The sequence below is a fragment of the Thalassophryne amazonica genome, chromosome 1 (assembly GCF_902500255.1).
Source record: "Thalassophryne amazonica chromosome 1, fThaAma1.1, whole genome shotgun sequence".
NCBI classification, from domain to species: domain Eukaryota; kingdom Metazoa; phylum Chordata; class Actinopteri; order Batrachoidiformes; family Batrachoididae; genus Thalassophryne; species Thalassophryne amazonica.
The window spans coordinates 35,035,754-35,059,024 of record NC_047103.1 but is presented as its reverse complement, the minus strand read 5'-3'; the positions used below and the strand labels follow the sequence as shown (position 1 = coordinate 35,059,024).

Genomic DNA, 23,271 nt, shown 5'->3' with positions numbered 1-23,271 from the left:
GAAAACAGTATGGCCAAGTGTTTGTGATCCAGTAGAAAGTTGACTTTTTCACAATTCCCTATTTCACTTTGTGAAGGGTTTTTCATGTATGTACGGGTGATTCTTTAACTACGGGCACTATTGGCCTTGTAAATGTAATTTCAACCACACCATTGCCTTACAATATAAAGCGCCTTTGGGCAACTGTTTGTTGTGATTTGGTGCTATATACATGTGCTCTGATGTCACTGTTTATCTCCATAGAAATTACCCAAACAATCTTTCATACAAACTGTTTAGGGACATTACAGTGTTGTGGTGGGAATTATGGCAATAGTGTGGGATAACTACATTTTGTTTAAAAAAATCACAACAGTTGTATGACATTGAATACCCCAATTATGTTTTGATTATTTTACTGATATTTTATTCAGAGATATTTTAAAACATTAGAAAAAAATGTTTCTTTACCATTCATTTTTATCATTGAAGATCAAAAGTCTGGGTGTGGGACAAGCACAAAACGGCAATATTTGCATATAATGATGCTGAAAAAAGGTGAAAAAGTCATCATAGACTACTAGAACACATTTCTTAACACACTTTCATTGTAAAGATAACTATAAAAGTGTGAAATTTCCCCTTTTTTCTGTTTTTCATACAATATGATCAAAGGACATAATAAGTGCCCGTAGTCTAAGAATCACCCGTACATGAGAGTTAGCCACTATAATAAACAAAAGAGGCAGACCTAGAGGTCTGTAGTCATTTTGTAATCCTCCTTGAAGTCTTTTCATCAGATGCTCCGCTGACAAGCGGTCCACTAGCTGATGAGAAACGCTCCAAAGAAGCTGCTTCTCTCATCCATGTCTACAGCTGTGGCGTTGGTCACTGTGACAAACAGACGGTCACCACTGCTAAGTGGAAACAATCCCCCTTGGTGGGCAGAGTGCAGAGAAAATTGGGATCCCCGGGACCAGCAGGAGGTACGGCTTGTCTTCATCAGCAGGATGGGAATGGGGTAAGTACTCACCTGTTGGAAAAAAGAGAGAGAAGATGGACTGGTGTGATGTGTGGTGGTTAAAAAAATACATCACCGTCATGTTCATAAGATTTTAGGTTGGCAGAGCTTTAAGACTGACAATTGTCCTGTTCCAAAGACAACAAGGCAACAGATTTTATTGATATTTATCAAAACCCACTAGCTTGATTGATTTGATGCAGCATTGTTCAATATTGTTTCAATATGTGGTCACCCTTAAAAGAAGTAGAAAGGACCATGTGACAACTATTAGCACGAAGCAGATTCTGGCTGGGACACTAGTCCAACTAGGTTACTTCCTCAGCCAAGGCTGGTAACCATTTACAGCTGGGTGGACTGGGACAATGCAGATGAAGAGTCTTGTCCAAGGACACAGACACATAGTTTAACCAGGAAATCAAACCCAGGTCTACATATTGGCAGTCCAACTCTTTCTCGCACTTGGTAAGCTACCTGCTCAGCTATATGTAAATCACTTTTGGTTCCTTAGACAGTTGCCAGTGACAGTTATAAGTGAGCAGTTTAAAGACCATGAAAGACTGAAAGACACGAGAGAGAAGGATAAAACTCAGCACAAGTCTAAAAAAGTGCACCATTAAATCAACTATTTGGGACACGTTTAATAAATAATGCATATGTGATCCTAGCTACACCTTCAGATGCCAAAGACGGTAACAGGTTGGTTTCTGGACTTGGTCTCTCAGAATTTTTGGGTATGGCAAGAATTACTTCTCCACCCCTTCTCCCCACCCAAAAGAGTGATTAGGGACACCTGAATGAGACCAATTCCAACTGGCACCATGGGCATGCAGTGCCCTTTCTTGATGGTGTATGATGCATGGTCAATCAAGAACGTCCATTTCTGAGGACCACAGTGACTTGAGCAGGCAAATGAGACTCCCATATAACACCTGGCAGTACTGTCGGGATGCTTACTTCCAGGAAATAAGGATGGACTGGATTTCTGGCTGGGCATTTACCGGTCAGTTCCGAGACATGATAGGCATGTACCTATGTCCAGCATAATTGGGCAGGTGGTGGCCAAGATGGTTAGAGGGGTGGACCCCTTCAGATGAACAACTTGTTAAGTAGTCCCTGGTCCATACAGGTTGGTCACTATATCACCCATGGTGACAAAACCTTCAGTATGGCATTTTGGTCACCTATCTAGAGGGACTTGGAAAAAACTATAATAGCCAACCCAAGGTAGTAGGTGAGCCAGGTAGGGGTTTACAGGATTACACAGGAGCTAAAGTTTAAAAATGCTCCACACATGTTGAGGAGGATACCACATAATCTGTCTGATCATAGGGATTCCAAAAAGCTACAGTTTGTATTATATATATATATATATATATATATATATATATATATATATATATATATATATATATTATACACACACACTTAGTTAATTATGGGTCATACATTACGCCAAACTAGGTGGTAGCGGCACACAGGTGACCTTGAGTAAGTCCCCAAAGTTGTTGATGGTGAGTTGTGGATGCTGCTGACATGGGTGGATGGGAGGCATCTTTGTAAAGTGCTTTTGGAGAGTGTGAGCTATAAAAATGTAGTCCATGAACAATAAAAGAAAAGAGGTGTGGAATTCTTACCTTTTTATAGACATACTGCAGCAGAGGCCTTCCTCTGTCCTGTGCCTCCTGGCTGTCCTCGCCATCCTCCTCCAGGGAGTGGGTGTGTCTAAAATATGTCTGAGCGTAGATGTAGTAGAGGCCGGCCTGAGGAACCACCAGCTCACCATCCACCAGCTGCACATCCTGGAGGAAGGCCAGACCCTTCTGCCCCTCCCACCATGAAATCTTCTGGCCCTGAACGCGTCGCCCAGGAGAGACTGCAGCCCGAGAAGATCAATAGATAAAACAATAAATTCAGGATGTCATTCGATGAGTCTTGTTTGAGCAAAATCTGTAAATTTGTGACATCTCAGTTATGCCACAGTTCCATTATGGAATTTTGGATTGAAACTTAATTCACTTAAAACTGGAGCACTTTGAGGTCAGACGTGGGCGTTTTGAATTCTGGCTTCCAGTGTTGTCTTGAACACATACATTTGGTTTTCAGACCACATGTCAGTGCATCATCATATTTGGAACTTACCTCCTCCTCCTCGCTCCTGTTTGGGCAGAAAGCTGCCGGTGACATGGGCGGAGACTTTGGGATGAGGCGAGTCCTTGTCATCCAACACAAGTGAGGGCAGCACTCGAGATACTTCATCTAACAGCAAGAGAGAGGTTTGGGTTCTTTGTTTCTTTTTAAAAGATGCATTAAAAAAATGGAAGCAAAGTTGGCTGTAATGGTCTTAAAACCCAGTGATGACACAAAATACTGTAAAACCAAAATCCTGTGAATGTTGAGTTTGTTTTTCTCACCTCTAACAGCTGAAGAAATGGCTTTCTGATAACGCTGAGACAGAGACTGGAATAAGAAGAGAAAAAAAATCGCAATGCATGAAAGAAAGCTTTGTGACCCGTCATGCTCAATTCATAAAACCACCAAACCACATACACAAAATCACATCAGCAAATATCTTTAAAGCTTGATTAAAGTCAATCAATCAATCAATCAATTTTTTTATATAGCGCCAAATCACAACAAACAGTTGCCTCAAGGCGCTTTATATTGTAAGGCAAGGCCATACAATAATTATGTAAAACCCCAACGGTCAAAACGACCCCCTGTGAGCAAGCACTTGGCTACAGTGGGAAGGAAAAACTCCCTTTTAACAGGAAGAAACCTCCAGCAGAACCAGGCTCAGGGAGGGGCAGTCTTCTGCTGGGACTGGTTGGGGTTGAGGGAGAGAACCAGGAAAAAGACATGCTGTGGAGGGGAGCAGAGATCGATCACTAATGATTAAATGCAGAGTGGTGCATACAGAGCAAAAAGAGAAAGAAACAGTGCATCATGGGAACCCCCCAACAGTCTACGTCTATAGCAGCATAACTAAGGGATGGTTCAGGGTCACCTGATCCAGCCCTAACTATAAGCTTTAGCAAAAGGAAAGTTTTAAGCCTAATCTTAAAAGTAGAGGGGTGTCTGTCTCCCTGATCTGAATTGGGAGCTGGTTCCACAGGAGAGGAGCCTGAAAGCTGAAGGCTCTGCCTCCCATTCTACTCTTACAAACCCTAGGAACTACAAGTAAGCCTGCAGTCTGAGAGCGAAGCGCTCTATTGGGGTGATATGGTACTACGAGGTCCCTAAGATAAGATGGGACCTGATTATTCAAACCTTATAAGTAAGAAGAAGAATTTTAAATTCTATTCTAGAATTAACAGGAAGCCAATGAAGAGAGGCCAATATGGGTGAGATATGCTCTCTCCTTCTAGTCCCCGTCAGTACTCTAGCTGCAGCATTTTGAATTAACTGAAGGCTTTTTAGGGAACTTTTAGGACAACCTGATAATAATGAATTACAATAGTCCAGCCTAGAGGAAATAAATGCATGAATTAGTTTTTCAGCATCACTCTGAGACAAGACCTTTCTGATTTTAGAGATATTGCGTAAATGCAAAAAGCAGTCCTACATATTTGTTTAATATGCGCTTTGAATGACATATCCTGATCAAAAATGACTCCAAGATTTCTCACAGTATTACTAGAGGTCAGGGTAATGCCATCCAGAGTAAGGATCTGGTTAGACACCATGTTTCTAAGATTTGTGGGGCCAAGTACAATAACTTCAGTTTTATCTGAGTTTAAAAGCAGGAAATTAGAGGTCATCCATGTCTTTATGTCTGTAAGACAATCCTGCAGTTTAGCTAATTGGTGTGTGTCCTCCGGCTTCATGGATAGATAAAGCTGGGTATCATCTGCGTAACAATGAAAATTTAAGCAATACCGTCTAATAATACTGCCTAAGGGAAGCATGTATAAAGTGAATAAAATTGGGCCTAGCACAGAACCTTGTGGAACTCCATAATTAACTTTAGTCTGTGAACCTTTTCAGAAACCTTTTCTCGAAGGAAATGGACTCATTCTGTAATTTGAACAGCATTTGTCTGTTTCTTGACTCCTCACAGGTCCTTTGGCTGAAACCTGATATGTGGATGACGGTCAACCTCAGAATTGCACTTAAAGGGTTTGTTTTGGCAAAGGTCAAGGTCATGGGGGTGAGAGGTCAATTCTGATTTAATTCAAATGTCCACCAAATTCTGCACATGTATGTAGGTGTGCCACCCAGGCGAAATCAAGTTGGTCAAAGGTCAATCGGGGGCAAGGTCAGTGAGGTTAAAGGTCACATCTGAGGTATTTTTTGTTGTTTTGTTTTTTTTTTTTTACTTATTTGCACCAAACCTGACACACACATATGGAGGTGCATTCCAGAAATACAAAGACTAGATCAAATGTACCAAATGTGAAGGTCACTGGGGTGAAAGGTCAAAATTGTGGGGGTGGGGAGGGGGTGTTCCACTCATCAAACCTGACATACATCTGGAGCTGGGTTCCAAATTTGCTTCAGCAAGGTCAAATTTGTCAAATGTCAATCACTGGGGTCAAGGTCACACCTGCTTGTCTCTGTTGATTTTCTGACAGGAGATTTCGAACAAACTCAGGATGTCAACAAATGGTGACCTTGAACTTGCCATTGAAGAATTCATTTTGGTTAATATCAGCGTCTTTGGTTTTCAAACCAATGTGGACAAAACGTGGCGCATATTTAGCTGGATTCCAGAAGTGCCCTAGCAAGGTCAACCAAAGGTCAATCATTTGAGTGATGGTCATGGTCACTGGGGTTATATGTAAGATTACAGTCGCATCTTTATGCCCACAGGTACTACTCACTCACTCACTCACTCATCTTCAGACGCTTTTCCGGGATCAGGTCGAGGGTGCAGGTACTATTATCTAGTAATAATACAATAACTTATACAGGCTGTGGTCCAGCGAACACAAATCAATAAAGATCATGTGTTAATGAGTTATAAATCGTAGCTCTGAAAAGCACTGACATCAACACGGGGAAGTCTGTGCTGCTGAATTTTTTTTAAAATGAGCCTTTGTGTTCAGGTTGTGCAAGAGAACACTTCCTGGAATGAATCTCTTCTTCTTCTTTTTTCTCACATTTCCAAAATATGCATCTTCTGCCAAACTGATAATAATGGTCTCTTGTGTGCTGGATTATGTGCACACTGTTAGTTTTCATAAAGTCACACAGATGTGAAAGAGATTGTACAAATAATGCAGAAAAACAATCATCATGGAAGAAAAGATAAAGGTCAGTAACATTCCCATAATATCCTAAAGTTAAATATTAACATGTACAGAGGATTAGCCAGTAGTTGCAGTACACCGTGGCCAGCAGTAGAGGCTGTAAAAGTTATTTAATGTCCCTTTAAGGCAGTATTTTTCTATTCAGAGAAAAGTGAAGCAAAAATCTATGAACCACATCGGCCTGCACCCATTCATCTGGAGCCAAAATGTTACAAAATTGGCATGAATCTGTCATTTTATTTTTTCTCACGCATTTTACTGTTTCTGAATAAAGCAGCACTTCAGTGTGATTGGTAATTAAAAAAAAATGTTTTGATATTTATAATAATGGCAGAGCTGTAAGGGCACAATCACCACATGTGATGGGTTTAATGCGCAAACAGACGAACTATTCCTGCATGTTTATGTTCTGGTCTATGTTTAGTCAAGCAGCTGAGTCTGAGAATATGCCGTACCGGAGTTATTTCCAAAAGCACAAAAACAGAACGGGGTCTGTTCATGTGAAATCATCAGAGGCCTGCCCACTGACCATCTCTGATAAAATAACAGTATTGTTCTCTGTAAACACCATATAAAACTACAGCCTTTATTCTTCAGCAACTGTTGAGATATCTGGGCTTTAAAATTTTGGTGTGATGTTGATTTTACTGCAAAAATGAGTGTTAAAGGATAAAACGTTCAGTAAGTCATTAGAGCTTGGTTCAAGGCAACGTCTTATTTTGTGCATGTATTAATGAAAATGTGCTCTGTCCAGTGGGATAATTCTGCTTATGGTAAATGTTGTCAAACACAAGCAATATGCATTTCAAATATTGGTATATATATATATATATATATATATATATATATATACACACTCAACAAAAATATAAAAACAACACTTTTGGTTTTGCTCCCATTTTGTATGAGATGAACTCAAAGATCTAAAACTTTTTCCACATACACAATATCACCATTTCCCTCAAATATTGTTCACAAACCAGTCTAAATCTGTGATAGTGAGCACTTCTCCTTTGCTGAGATAATCCATCCTACCTCACAGGTGTGCCATATCAAGATGCTGATTAGACACCATGATTAGTGCACAGGTGTGCCTTAGACTGCCCACAATAAAAGGCCACTCTGAAAGGTGCAGTTTTGTTTTATTGGGGGGGGATACCAGTCAGTATCTGGTGTGACCACCATTTGCCTCATGCAGTGCAACACATCTTCGCATAGAGTTGAAGAGAACACCTCTCCAACGTGCCAAACACCAGTGAATGTGAGCATTTGCCCACTCAAGTCGGTTACGACGACAAACTGGAGTCAGGTCGAGACCCCGATGAGGACGATGAGCATGCAGATGAGCTTCCCTGAGACGGTTTCTGACAGTTTGTGCAGAAATTCTTTGGTTATGCAAACCGATTGTTTCAGCAGCTGTCCGAGTGGCTGGTCTCAGACGATCTTGGAGGTGAACATGCTGGATGTGGAGGTTCTGGGCTGGTGTGGTTACATGTGGTCTGCGGTTGTGAGGCTGGTTGGATGTACTGCCAAATTCTCTGAAATGCCTTTGGAGACGGCTTATGGTAGAGACATGAACATTCAATACACGAGCAACAGCTCTGGTTGACATTCCTGCTGTCAGCATGCCAATTGCACGCTCACTCAAATCTTGCGAAATCTGTGGCATTGTGCTGTGTGATAAAACTGCACCTTTCAGAGTGGCCTTTTATTGTGGGCAGTCTAAGGCACACCTGTGCACTAATCATGGTGTCTAATCAGCATCTTGATATGGCACACCTGTGAGGTGGGATGGATTATCTCAGCAAAGGAGAAGTGCTCACTATCACAGATTTAGACTGGTTTGTGAACAATATTTGAGGGAAATGGTGATATTGTGTATGTGGAAAAAGTTTTAGATCTTTGAGTTCATCTCATACAAAATGGGAGCAAAACCAAAAGTGTTTCGTTTATATTTTTGTTGAGTGTATATATATATCAAAAAAATTCACTTCTTGCACAAAAACATTAACTCACCAAAATGGGTCTACAACATGAGAAATATTACCAAATTTGTGGCCATGCAAATGGCCAAATTCACTAAAAAGCATTTTTTTTTTTTTCCTTTACAGTTTTCAGCAAGGCAGCACCGTGGTTTAGTGGTTAGCACTGTTGCCTCACAATGAGAAGGTTTGATTCCCACCTGTGGCCTTTCTGTGTGGAGTTTACATATTCTTCCCGTGTTTGCGTGGGTTCCCTCCAGGTGCTCCGGCTTCCTCCCACATCCAAAGACATTTACTGTAGTTATAAAGACATCAGCTCCTGAAAATTCTAGTATGAACAGGTCCAAAAGTAATGGCTTACTGAACTTGTCATCTGTTTTCTGTACTGCCCCTTTTCATTGCACTGTGTTACCGTGTCACATCTCATGTTTAAAGCCCCAGTGTCTCAAAAACTAATGAAGATATAAGGCTGTCATTTTGTATGGTGTTCACAGGAAAAAATTATTTTGTGAAGGTATATGAAACAAATCAGAGATGCTCGGAAACATCTGAAATCTGAGAGGCATTTACCCACTGAACAAACAACAAGCAAATGCACATGTGCGTGCATACGTGTGCGTGTGTACGTGCGTGCAGAAGAGGTAAATGCATTCCTGTGCTGATTAAACCATGCACAGGATCACATCACGTTTTCAGCTATGAAGGAGCTTTTTGTCTGTCTGCAGCAGACAGTAGTTAGAGGTCATTTCAGCGTTTTTCCTCCTAATGTTCTCAGCACTGCAGATAGCTGACAGAAGAACTTGGAAAAACTGCAATAATAACAAATACTTGTTTTTTTCACTGTACCAATGAGGACCAAAATTATGATCTGTTTTGTATGCTGGAGCAACTTAAAGAATACTGAAAGTTCAGTGACAGTGTGATAACATTTGATGAACAATGCTGATGGGGTTTACTCACGTAGCTAACAACAGTGAAAAACTGGGAACTTCCCACTTGTCCTAGGGTCTACTAGTCCTAGACCTAGTATTAAGGAGAGAATGTTGAAGTTGTTTTTACATTTATGGTAGGCTTACAAAAGTGTGACATTAAAAAAAACATTTAATTTTGGTGAATTACCATTATTTGTTGATTTTCAATTCAACAAATTTATAGACATCAGTACAATTAAATGTGATTAATGGCATATGTCAAGAGAATCGTATGTTTTAATAAACAAAACTGGATCTGGTTTGTTAGCTATTTGAAAGTATTATATTACTTGTGAACTTTTAAATAAGTTTGGGGTTGTAATATACAAAATCAAATAATATAAAGAGGTTAGGACCAGTGGACCCTGCCTGAAAAACTAAACCGATAGCTAACAAGTTAGCTGCTGCTGCTGGTGGTCATTCTCAGAAACTGTTTCCAAAACTACAGTTTATAACCTCCCCGAACGACAAATAATGTTAAAGTACACAGACACCTGACAGCCCAATACATAAAAACACAAATGCTACAGTTTTTAGTTCAAGGGTGACAGGTTTAGATTAGCATAAGAGAACATGTGTCAGACGCAGAACTACAGCATGCTGGGAAAAAAAATTTATCAGATTTTTATCAGAGGGGACAAGAGAGTGAGTTTTCCCACAGCAGGCAAAAAAGATCCCATTGTATTGTAGATTTTAAAACCTGTTTAACGTGATGCAGTTTTATTCCTTCAGTCAAACTTGACAAAATAATAATAATTAATTCAGTCTGATGAAAAAAGTTTACAAAAAAGTTTCATGAGTGAGCTGTCTTTGACAAATTGGTGAGGATTCTCATAAATATGAATACTGTAATTGCTCACATCACTTCAGACAGCTTATCCAATAAATTACTAAGTAATTAATAATACTGCTTATTTAATGCCAATGTTCATTTTGTTCTGTGTATCAGTACGGTCATACAAAACATAAAATGTTGTGATGATTTCAACATAACGTAAATTTTATCCACACGGCCTGATACTTTTTCGTCACGTATTTACAAAGTGACAACAGAAAATAGGTTTCCTGAAACTTTGAAGCAAGTGAACCAAATGGTCCAAAAATGATTGTTCAGAATGCTCAAAAGAAGAAATTATTCAAGTGTTTTGTTGTTTTTGTTGTTGTTTTTTGTTTTGTTTTTTTTTGTTTGTTTTTTTCAGAAAGTATTCCATTTCAAAATGCTGTAAACGCTGTGACAGTAACACCTAGAGGCCCTCCCACAACATTGTTTGCTGTGCTCCTGCCAAAGTGTGTATTCCTTAAATATCATGAGCTAGGTTACTACTGCTACATGTCTTTCCCTGTATCGATCTACTGTATCTCCCTGTTTCCTTGCAATCATTTCATGTGCTTTCAAAATATCGTCTAAGAGAAAATAATCCATTTGTTGTTGTTTTTTGTTGTTGTTTTTTCCTTTACAATGCTCGAAACACTGTGATGCCATAATCTCATTTTGGTTTTAGGGCCATCTTTTTTACAGAATGATTTATGTACTTCTGAAAGGCAAAATCTTCTAAATATATATAACACTTGGTAACTACCGTGGACATGAAGACAGTAAGGCTAAGGCAATCACGAACTTGACCATCTCCAAAACGATCGATTTCTGGCTTACCTTGCCAAGGTATGTCTACATATACCACATTTTTCTTCATATTGACCTTTGCCAAAATGATATATTACTACAATTATAGAAAATAATTATTCATTATTATAATAGCACTATTTTGGACCGTGTTTACTTCTGTCCCCTCAAATGTCAGCAGTAGCAGGATGATTTGTGATTGGGTATCGTCACACATTTTCTGTCCAGGTTTATCAACACTAAACTTGATACAAGAGTCACACAATTTTCCCAGGCAAGTATCGTATTTAGTATCCTTGGACAAATCATAGACTCAGTGGCTCGCTGGCAAATTACATAGACATTTGTTGACTGCAACATGATGGTACTGTGGGAAAATGAGGATAAAGTGTGTGCATGTGTGTGTGCGCGCGCGTGTTTCGCTGCACCTTCTCAATGAGCAAGTGAAGCTGCTGCGTGACCTGCCAGCATGGATCCCCCCGTACAGCTGAGACGCTCTGCAAGTCAGCACCCGTCAGACAGGAAACGCTGCTCCGAGCAAAAGTCTCCTTCATCTGGAGAGTGAGCATGTCAATCAGAACATCAGAGAAACATTAAATGTCACTTTCCACGTATTCTGAATCATGATGTTCTGCATTGTGACAGATTTTAGGATAGACTGGTTTAAACTGCTTCAAACCTTCTTCAAACGTGTTTCAGATTTGTCATTTGTTTGTTTCCGACAGCTCGAGACCAACAGTGAAATATGATAAAATGGTTTAATGTCATTCAATCTGAGGTGACCTGGTTTAATGCTGTCCTACTGCAAAGGTAGGGTCTGGTTGCATTATCTGAAGTTACTTGTCATTGCATCCACCACACTGCATAATCATCCTGGGTGGCAGCCACCCAGAGAGACCTCCGGGCCAACCCTTCCTCCTAAAAGTACCCATCTCTTTCACCAGTAACTACAGCCATGTGAAACATATGCGTCCCTTTGGCCATTTCCATTTTGGAGTCCTCAACATAGAGGACCAGACACAGTGGATCATCCCCAGAGAAACCGCCACATGGTCAAAACATCATGGCAGATGTTCCCTCATATTGAAAGTAGTACACCTCATCCGACTCTCCCAAACTCAATCCAACAGTACCCACAAAAACTGATAGCACCACAGACACGATGATCACTAATTAGGATCCATATCCAACAACCATACAGTAGGACAGGAAGCACCAGGGGCCTCATTTATAACCATTGTGCACTCACAAATAGAGACCAAAAAGGAGGTGCACAGCAACATAGTCAGAAATATGTGAATGGCAGCATAATACATATAATGATACTGTGTCCTACTGAGTAATAACTCACATGTTTAAGTGTACTTAATATCTGTCACCTACGATGCGCCCAGAAAGTATTCACAGCACTTCACTTTTTCCACATTTTATGTTACAGCCTTATCCCAAAATGGATGAAATTTATTTATTTTTCCCCAAAATTCTACACACAATAACCCATAATGACAATGTTTAAAAAGTTGGGAGTTTTTTTTTTGGTTTTTGCAAATTTATTAAAAATAAAAAATAACTAAGAAATCGCATCTACATAAGTATTCACGGTCTTATGAAGCTCAAAATTAAGCTCAGGTGTATCTTGTTTTCACTGATCATCCTTGAAATGTTTCTACAGCATAACTAGAGTCCACCTGGAGTAAATTCAGTTGATTTAACATGATTTGGAAAGACACACACCAGTCCACATATAAGGTCTCACAGTTGACAGTGCATGTTAGAGCACAAATCAAGCATTAGGTCAAAGGAATTGTCTGTAGACCTCTGAGACAGGATTGTCTTGAGGCACAAATCTGGGAAAGGGTACAGAAACATTTCTGCTGCTTTGAAGGTCCCAATGAGTACAGTGGCCTCCAGCATGCGTAAATGGAAGAAGTTCAGATCCACCAGGACTCTTCCTAGAGCTGGCCGTGCGTCTCAACTGAGCAATCATGGGAGATGACCAAAAACCCAATGGTCACTCTGTCAGAGCTCCAGCATTCCTCTGTAGACAGAGGAGAAACTTCCAGAAGGACAACCATCTCTGCAGCAATTCACCAATCAGGCCTGTATGGTAGAGGGCCAGACGAAAGCCACTCTTTAGTAAAAGGCAGATGGCAGCCCACCTGGAGTTGCCCAAAATGCACCTGAAGGACTCTCAGACCATGAGAAACAAAATTCTCTGGTCTGATGAAACAAATATTGAACTCTTTGCCAGGCGTCATGTTTGGATGAAACCAGCCACAATCCCTACAGTGAAGCATTGTGGTGGCAGCATCATGCTGTGGGGATGTTTTCCAGCGGCAGGAACTGAGAGACTAGTCAGGATTGAGGGAAATATGAATGCAGCAATGTACAGAGACATCCTGGATGAAAACCTACTCCAGAGCGCGTTTAACCTCAGACTGAGATGACGGTTCATCTTTCAGCAGGACAATGACCCTAAGCACACACCCAAGATATCAAAGGAGTGGCTTTAGGACAATTATATGAATGTCTTTGAGTGTCCCAGCCAGAGCCCAGACCAGAAACTGATTGAACATCTCTGGAGAGATCTGAAAATGGCTGTGCAATGACGCTCCCCATCCAACCTAATGGAGCTTGGGAGGTGTTGCAAAGAGAAATGGGCAAAACTACTCAAAGATAGGTGCACCAAGCTTGTGGCGTCATATTCAAGACGACCTGAGGCTGTAATTGCTGCCAAAGGTGCAGCAAAGGCTGTGAATACATACGTACATGTGATTTCCTAGTTTTCTATTTTTTATAAATTTGCAAAAAACAAACAAAAAAACTTTTTTCATGTTGTTATTATGGGGTGTAGTGAGTAGAATTTTGCGAGAAAATGTATTTATGCTATATTGGAATAAGGCTGGAACATAACAAAATGTGGAAAAACATGACACAATGTGAATACTTTCTGGATGCACTGTATACAGTACATGTACTTGATCATAAATTTAAAAACTGCATTAGTTTAGTTTTAGTTTAGTATTTGTGATAGTGAGCCATAATTATTCCACAGGGACTGTTCAATTATTAACTATATAAGGTGACTCATGTCCTATATCAAACCACATGATTGATATTTAACCAGCGCTGCCTGGCACTGCAGTTGATAAAATGTATATATATTAGTGGTGGACATGACTAGATTATTGTGAAAATTTTAACAAGGAGTAAAGTCCTACGTGCTGTACAAAAAAAAAACATTGCTTCTCTCCCACAGTTTTATATTAAAAGTGGCCCCACATTATTTTTGCAACTCAAATTTTATTTGAAGAGGTTATATCTTTAAAAGACAACAGCATGGTTACGTCACAGCAGTGCAAAGAATTCTGGGACAACTGTAATGATAAATAAATGTTGACATAATCTATTATTTGGGAAGTCCCAAATTATGTTATGTCCAAGTAATTAAGGTCAAAATGAAGGAGCAACATACTGCACTGAGTAAATGGTTCTCTAAGAATTGCTGTGTTCAAAAAACAAAGTTTGTCACATTCAGCACAAAGAGATAATCTAGTCTGATATCTTAGTCCAGGAAGCCATTGAAAGCGAATATCTTAATCTTGATGCAGGTCATTTGCAAACCCAGAGACTCTGACTCCTTACTCAGCTTTTCAAATGCTGCAGTCAGATGTCAGTCAGAGTCAACACTCTGATCTGCAAATACATGTGCAGCAATCCTGTCCTCAATGACAAAAGCACCGAAGTCGCTGGACTTGACCAGCCTACCTAATTACAATTGAATGTTAAAAGAAATTATAGTAATTCAGTTATTAGCAATTCTAATTAATAAATTAATATATTGACTTGTACAGTGTGTTTTAATTTATTTGACTAAAACTATGAATACTGGATAGTTCTTGTGTGGTCATGTATCTATGCATTTGATCTGATTCATGCAGACAGACTGAGGATGACTGTGGCGTACCAGCTGCTGGAGCTTTTGGGAGAGATTTTTTTGTTTTGATTTTTTAATAAGTAACAGAGCAAAAAGTCTGGTTCCAGCTGGAAGTCAGTATGCATCCAGTTTAATCTTGATTTCCATGAGCTGTATAGTCCAGAATAAGGAAGCCAGATCAGTTTTATGGAGTACTTATAGGACTTGCTTTTCATACAGTACAAAGTCCTACATAGGGTTGAGTCCCATCTGGGGATAAACACTGGCGAGGCGGAGCCTTGTTGAATGGAACATTCCATCTTATACTTCATGAAATATTCTTTCCATTGCATTAATGAAAAAACATTATTTGTTTTATATAATGCCTAACAATCCTGACGATGTGGTCCGTACCTGATATCGTGCATTCACTTCCTCGTGTACAGACTGCCATCTGCTTTCCTTAGTCGAGCGAAAAATTGCGACAGCTCTTAATCCGACAGCATTTGTATTTCAGATAGAGATGTCCTGGCGAATACTGCACACTCTTCCAGGTGGCTTATGCCGTACTCAATTTGTGTTTTGTTTATGTGTGTGTTACAAGAATGAGCACCATTAATAAAACAAACCCTGCCATGTTTGTTAAACTAAGCGTCATTGCCACGAGTGTGAGTGCACGCAGCGGTGGCACCGTGCAACAGTAGAAAACATATGGAACCAAATTTGCATGGTAAATGGAACCAAATTTGTATGGTCTATGGAACACAATGGCAAATGGGACAAATGGTCCATATCACATGACATAGAAACCACCAATCAAATGACAAGGATCTATTTGGGTGTTATATAATACCCATTTACAGCTGGGTGGACTGAGACAACACAGATGAAGTGTCTTTAGACAGGTAGCGTGAGTGGAAATGGATTTAAGACTCTTCATTCTACTTTTTCTACAACTAACTATACCAAGGCAATTAAAAACTATTTTAGGCAATATTACTTCTTTAAACCTGATTTATTTGCAACACCATAAGATTAAATGTAAGTGGAAATAATATGAATGGATAGTAGTGTCATATGTAGAGTCATATGTATACAATAGAATATTTGCTTAACACAAAAGGTAAATCAGTAAAAAAAAAAAAAAAAGATTAGAGAAGTGGCCCAAAGAAAGTGCCTTGTGGCACACAGTAATATATGATGCACCCAGCAGACAGATTAATTGATGATGAACATGATCCTTAGATGGTGCATAACTTAGATCGGGCATAACTGGATAAAGATGAATATTTTAGAGGAGAAAGGCAAATGTGAATGTCAGGTCTGAAATGTTTGGCAAATGAATTGACTTTTGTATTTTAACAGTCACATTCATCAAGCAAAACAAGACAAATATTTCTGAATTCTCTCTCTTCTGTGAATATCTGCTGCTTGTCTGTTTCATCATAAATGATATATATTTGAGTTTTAAATAGTTGGAGTGATCACCCTGGGAAATCAACAGGCCCTTTATCACACTTTTAGTCTAATCTATCTATCTCATGGTAGTTTGCAGCTCTGACATCTGCACCTTTTGCAATTCATTTATCTTGGAAAGGGAGTCGACATTAATTTCCTGCCATTTGCGCTGCTTTGCCTTTCTTTCGCTTTGCTGCGTAATGATCAATGCACATAAACACAGTTGTATGGGCTCGAATCCAAGTTAGTCAAGGTTCACCAAAACAAGCAGGACGAGTCCAGTACAGTGTTCCTTACTCAGAAAGGCTTTCTGATAAAACCATAGATAATCGTAGTCCATATTTGCAGCAAGCAAAAAAGAAAAAAAAAAGCACAGGAAAACTGCGCATTAAGCTCAGCTCGCACTGTGCTGAACTACTTTTCTCTGTGGACAGCAAGACGCATTTTGCAAGACCTATGTCTTTTTGCAGCAGAGCGCAAGAAAACCTTTATCCAAAACTTGCCCTTAGTATTGTAGTATTTTGCATGCGTCACAAACGGCTGCACCGCGTCTGCAGCGGAGAACCCAAAGACGAAGATTTTACTTTTCATTTCTGAATGCGTTCAGTTTTCCCGTTGCGCTGCGCGCCGCACGGCCGTGCGTAAAAACCTATTGGAGCGTCAGTCCGCTTTGCGTCGTGGCTCCTTACCGCGTTGAGAACCGTGGTGAAGTGCAGCACGGTGATGGTCACGGCCACAGTCTGAAGCAGAACCGCCACCAGCAGCAAAACCCCGAGCCTCGGCCCGGAGCCCGTCATAACGACAGACCGCCGCCGTCCGGGTCCGCGACCCGTTTCCACACTCCAGAACAAGAACAATAGCAGAGAGTTGCTCCTTTTACTGCTGCCCTCCCCGTCCTCCGCACGGAGGAGGAGCCGCTTATTGGAGAACAAGAGCTCCTTCCCTGTTTGAATATCTCCGGATCAGTTATTGTTTCATTTTTGCTGAAAAAAAAGAGATAACATTGTGAACCTTTATCATCCTGTTTCAGATCTCTGTGGTTGGGCAGGCAAAGGCGCCAGTTTGTGCTGAAGACTGGGACATAAACGATCCTACCACCCCACCCCCCACCCCCCAGCTCGGTGCATTATGGAGGTTTTTACATTTGCTCATCCCTTTGTGTGAACTAGTTATAACCTCACTCCAAAAAATGAGCAACTCACTGACATTCTCGAAAAGACCAGAAAAGCCAAGATGAGTTGCAGTGGGTGAGAGGTGGCTACTTTCAGGAGGTGGTGGTGAATGAGGCAGCATGGTCCCAGATGTGATTATTACCAACAATCAGCTTAACCTTGGTTTGGGGTCCTGGATGGCAACCACCCAGGGGAAACAATTGTCTTATCCCCACTGTACTGATGCCAGGTGAAGTACGCGCATCCCCTTTGCTTCCTCCAGCCGCTGACCACCTGGCGCATGCCCAAAATGTTGTAGCCAATACTCCCTCACATTGCTGGTTATACTCCTCATCTGAATGTTCCCAAAGCCGTGGTCACAACCCGCCGTACTTGCATGTGCGTGCAGTCTACTTGCAAAAACGTGGGCTAAATTTGGAGATCTGTACGTCGTAAGTACTGCCTCAGTACGAATTTATGAGCACGCAGACACACGCAGACATGCCGTAGAGGTTTTAGTGCGTGCAGAACTTTCGCTGCGGTCAGGCTGCGGATTCACCAGCAGTACAGATGACGCACGTTGTGAGTACTGCCTCAGTACGGATTCAAAGCAGCACATTTTCATTCAATTACTATTGAATTAACCAAATCCGTACGTAGGTAGTACAGATTACGGCACTCACCACATACTATGGAGGCCGACAGACTTGCATGCACGACGCAGTGTCTCACTTGAACTTGGACGTTATTTCCAAATGTCAGCAACACACACTCCACAGCTTCAGTCTGTTAACTAGCTGTAACTTTTCGAGGCAAGTAAACACTCGTACAACTGACCGCTGCAGGCTGGACATGCTCATGCATCGTTGACGCTGAAAAACACCTGCCGCTCCGGTCCCGCTCATAAAAAAGAAAAGCGACCCCCCACACACACACACTGCTTTATTGTCAACTCTATCGTTACAGTCCTAGAGATGTGTGTTGAACGTACTCCCTCCCTCCTCTTGCTACTGCCTCCGTACGTTTTCACAAAAACGTAGTGGCCGTGGCATCCGCAGAAAATGTACGGCGAAAAAAACGCACGGAGGGTTGTGACCGGGGCTTAAGTAACCGCTTGTTTGACAGTCATTCCAGCTTTACCCAAGGATCCTCCAAAGAAACCTGGCACCAAGACCTGGCACCAGACCTGGGTGGTTGGGGTGTAATTCACAAGTTTCATGATATATCACAAGGTCTGCCAAAATTTGATTCCACTCAGGACCAGCGACTGATATGAGGCGAACAGTGCCTGATATCTGCCTGGCGGTACGCCGTTATCACAGTCAGAATGTTTAGGAAAGAGGTGATACTGATGTGCTCTGGGAATTTCAAAATGAAGGCATGACAATTCATATCAGTACTTTCTTTTTGCATCAGTTCATCCTATTGACATGTCCCATAATCCCTTGCATGCCAGAGAGGCACTCCAATCAAAACAACATGGAGAAACCACATGACAGAAATTATAAATTGTTGATTGTTCTGTCTGGGTTATTTTCATTAGTTACTTCCTCCAAACCATCAACATGTCTATTAGACCCCATTCCTACCAGGCTGCTCAAGGAAGCCCTACCATTATTTAATGCTTCAATCTTAAATATGATCAATCTATCTTTATTAGTTGGCTATGTACCACAGGCTTTTAAGGTGGCAGTAATTAAATTCAATTCAATTCAATTTTTTTTTTTATATAGCGCCAAATCACAACAAACAGTTGCCCCAAGGCGCTCTATACTGTAAGGCAAGGCCACACAACAATCATGCAAAACCCCAACGGTCAAAACGACCCCCCGTGAGCAAGCACTTGGCTACAGTGGGAAGGAAAAACTCCCTTTTAACAGGAAGAAACCTCCAGCAGAACCAGGCTCAGGGAGGGGCAGTCTTCTGCTGGGACTGGTTGGGGCTGAGGGAGAGAACCAGGAAAAAGACATGCTGTGGAGGGGAGCAGAGATCGATCACTAATGATTAAATGCAGAGTGGTGCATACAGAGCAAAAAGAAAAAGAAACAGTGCATCATGGGAACCCCCCAGCAGTCTACGTCTATAGCAGCATAACTAAGGGATGGTTCAGGGTCACCTGATCCAGCCCTAACTATAAGCTTTAGCAAAAAGGAAAGTTTTAAGCCTAATCTTAAAAGTAGAGAGGGTGTCTGTCTCCCTGATCTGAATTGGGAGCTGGTTCCACAGGAGAGGAGCCTGAAAGCTGAAGGCTCTGCCTCCCATTCTACTCTTACAAACCCTAGGAACTACAAGTAAGCCTGCAGTCTGAGAGCGAAGCGCTCTATTGGGGTAATATGGTACTACGAGGTCCCTAAGATAAGATGGGACCTGATTATTCAAAACCTTATAAGTAAGAAGAAGAATTTTAAATTCTATTCTAGAATTAACAGGAAGCCAATGAAGAGAGGCCAATATGGGTGAGATATGCTCTCTCCTTCTAGTCCCCGTCAGTACTCTAGCTGCAGCATTTTGAATTAACTGAAGGCTTTTTAGGGAACTTTTAGGACAACCTGATAATAATGAATTACAATAGTCCAGCCTAGAGGAAATAAATGCATGAATTAGTTTTTCAGCATCACTCTGAGACAAGACCTTTCTGATTTTAGAGATATTGCGTAAATGCAAAAAGCAGTCCTACATATTTGTTTAATATGCACTTTGAATGACATATCCTGATCAAAAATGACTCCAAGATTTCTCACAGTATTACTAGAGGTCAGGGTAATGCCATCCAGAGTAAGGATCTGGTTAGACACCATGTTTCTAAGATTTGTGGGGCCAAGTACAATAACTTCAGTTTTATCTGAGTTTAAAAGCAGGAAATTAGAGGTCATCCATGTCTTTATGTCTGTAAGACAATCCTGCAGTTTAGCTAATTGGTGTGTGTCCTCTGGCTTCATGGATAGATAAAGCTGGGTATCATCTGCGTAACAATGAAAATTTAAGCAATACCGTCTAATAATACTGCCTAAGGGAAGCATGTATAAAGTGAATAAAATTGGTCCTAGCACAGAACCTTGTGGAACTCCATAATTAACTTTAGTCTGTGAACCATTAAACCATTACTTAAAAAGCCATCACTTGACCCAGCTATCTTAGCTAATTATAGGCCAATCTCCAACCTTCCTTTTCTCTCCAAAATTCTTGAAAGGGTAGTTGTAAAACAGCTAACTGATCATCTGCAGAGGAATGGTCTATTTGAAGAGTTTCAGTCACGTTTTAGAATTCATCATAGTACAGAAACAGCATTAGTGAAGGTTACAAATGATCTTCTTATGGCCTCGGACAGTGGACTCATCTCTGTGCTTGTTCTGTTAGACCTCAGTGCTGCTTTTGATACTGTTGACCATAAAATCTTATTACAGAGATTAGAGCATGCCATAGGTATTAAAGGCACTGCGCTGCGGTGATTTGAATCATATTTATCTAATAGATTACAATTTGTTCATGTAAATGGGGAATCTTCTTCACAGACTAAGGTTAATTATGGAGTTCCACAAGGTTCTGTGCTAGGACCAATTTTATTCACTTTATACATGCTTCCCTTAGGCAGTATTATTAGAAAGCATTGCTTAAATTTTCATTGTTACGCAGATGATACCCAGCTTTATCTATCCATGAAGCCAGAGGACACACACCAATTAGTTAAACTGCAGGAATGTCTTACAGACATAAAGACATGGATGACCTCTAATTTCCTGCTTTTAAATTCAGATAAAACTGAAGTTATTGTACTTGGCCCCACAAATCTTAGAAACATGGTGTCTAACCAGATCCTTACTCTGGATGGCATTACCCTGACCTCTAGTAATACTGTGAGAAATCTTGGAGTCATTTTGATCAGGATATGTCCTTCAATGCGCATATTAAGCAAATATGTAGGACTGCTTTTTTGCATTTGCGCAATATCTATAAAATTAGAAAGGTCTTGTCTCAGAGTGATGCTGAAAAACTAATTCATGCATTTATTTCCTCTAGGCTGGACTATTGTAATTCATTATTATCAGGTTGTCCTAAAAGTTCCCTGAAAAGCCTTCAGTTATTTCAAAATGCTGCAGCTAGAGTACTAACGGGGACTAGAAGAAGAGAGCATATTTCATCCATATTGGCCTCTCTTCATTGGCTTCCTGTTAATTCTAGAATAGAATTTAAAATTCTTCTTCTTACTTATAAGGTTTTGAATAATCAAGTCCCATCTTATCTTAGGGACCTCATAGTACCATATCACCCCAATAGAGCGCTTCGCTCTCAGACTGCAGGCTTACTTGTAGTTCCTAGGGTTTTTAAGAGTAGAATGGGAGGCAGAGCCTTCAGCTTTCAGGCTCCTCTCCTGTGAAACCAGCTCCCAATTCGGATCAGGGAGACAGACACCCTCTCTACTTTTAAGATTAGGCTTAAAACTTTCCTTTTTGCTAAAGCTTATAGTTAGGGCTGGATCAGGTGACCCTGAACCATCCCTTAGTTATGCTGCTATAGACTTAGACTGCTGGGGGGTTCTCATGATGCAGAGTGTTTCTTTCTCTTTGTGCTCTGTATGCACCACTCTGCATTTAATCGTTAGTGATTGATCTCTGCTCTCTTCCACAGCATGTCTTTTTCCTGATTCTCTCCCCTCAGCCCCAACCAGTCCCAGCAGAAGACTGCCCCTCCCTGAGCCTGGTTCTGCTGGAGGTTTCTTCCTGTTAAAAGGGAGTTTTTCCTTCCCACTGTCGCCAAGTGCTTGCTCACAGGGGGTTGTTTTGACCGTTGGGGTTTTTCTGTAATTATTGTATGGCTTTTGCCTTACAATATAAATCGCCTTGGGGCAACTGTTTGTTGTGATTTGGCGCTATATAAATAAAATTGATTTGATTTGATTTGATAAATTCCGTGTCTACTACCTTCAACCTGCGTGGAACTGCATAAACGAAAACAGAATTTCAGACATCTTATGTCATATGGAAAAGTGCTATATAAATGCAGTCAATTTACTTATATTATTATTATATTATTACTCAGAATCAAACAGCACAAACAGTGTTGTAAAGGACAATAAGCAGGGAGTTAAGAGAGCAAACTTCACTGTCCCCACAATGACAAGAACAGGATGAGATCACGGCTCACAGTAATTCCCATTGTAAATAACGAAGAAATTACTTGAGATTCTTGCGTGTTTCCATAATACAAACACAGTAACGTCTAAAAACAGTCCATTACCATTTACACACCATTCAAACTCATGATAGAAAATATGGAAAATTTATTACCACCGTTGAAAAATGTCAGCTCCCTAATTTATAAACACTACCCAACCTAGAGCCTGTGGATCCCCACAGGCAACACGCTAGTTAACGTATAATTACCTACAACAATGAATTTAAGTGCTTTCATAAGCTTAGAATGAGCTTTTTGTATCTACATGGGAGTAGGTCCCCTCATGGAGCCCATGCCATGTTGATACAGTATTGATACAGTAGTCCAGAAAGGACATACTTCCATCCTTCCTTCCACTATTTACATCCTTAGCATTTTGCAAAGCGTCTGGAAGGTTGAAGAGAAAATAGAGGAGGAATACGATACAATGTCTACTGGTTGCTAGTGCAGGCTAACAAGTTTGAAAAGTCTCTTTAAAAAACAACATGAAACAACACAAAAAAAACAAGAAGTCAAGGGAGCATAAGTCACCATCTCCAAAGAAGCGAAAACATGAAAAGATCCAAAATCATGACTGGTGACAGCATAATGCCATCTGCAACCTCACCACTAGAGGACCTAAAATTCTAAACACTGTAGCTTTAAAAATTAAAGCATTGCACTATAGTCTATCATAAATTTGTTGTTGCGCTTACACAAGATTTAACAAACATGTTAAGGAACAATAGGTGACGTTTTCCCATGA

At 40.5% G+C, this 23,271-nt stretch overlaps 1 protein-coding gene and 1 long non-coding RNA gene across 2 annotated transcripts; one reads left to right on the top strand and one right to left on the bottom strand.

The window, feature by feature from the left end:
* Window positions 1-733: 733 nt before the first annotated feature.
* tnfsf10 (TNF superfamily member 10) lies at window positions 734-17,100 on the bottom strand. The gene is made up of 6 exons (XM_034167747.1): window positions 16,893-17,100; window positions 11,258-11,383; window positions 3,415-3,460; window positions 3,143-3,259; window positions 2,638-2,876; window positions 734-1,012 (listed from the first exon to the last, which is right to left on the bottom strand). The coding sequence occupies exons 1-6, from the start codon at window positions 16,998-17,000 to the stop codon at window positions 803-805; spliced, it is 846 nt and encodes a 281-aa protein (XP_034023638.1). The 5' UTR covers window positions 17,001-17,100; the 3' UTR covers window positions 734-802.
* On the top strand, window positions 5,433-13,300 carry LOC117508109. Its single transcript, XR_004559987.1, has 4 exons — window positions 5,433-5,445; window positions 7,388-7,391; window positions 12,357-12,367; window positions 13,178-13,300. It is a non-coding gene; the product is annotated as an uncharacterized LOC117508109 (long non-coding RNA).
* Window positions 17,101-23,271: the final 6,171 nt, after the last annotated feature.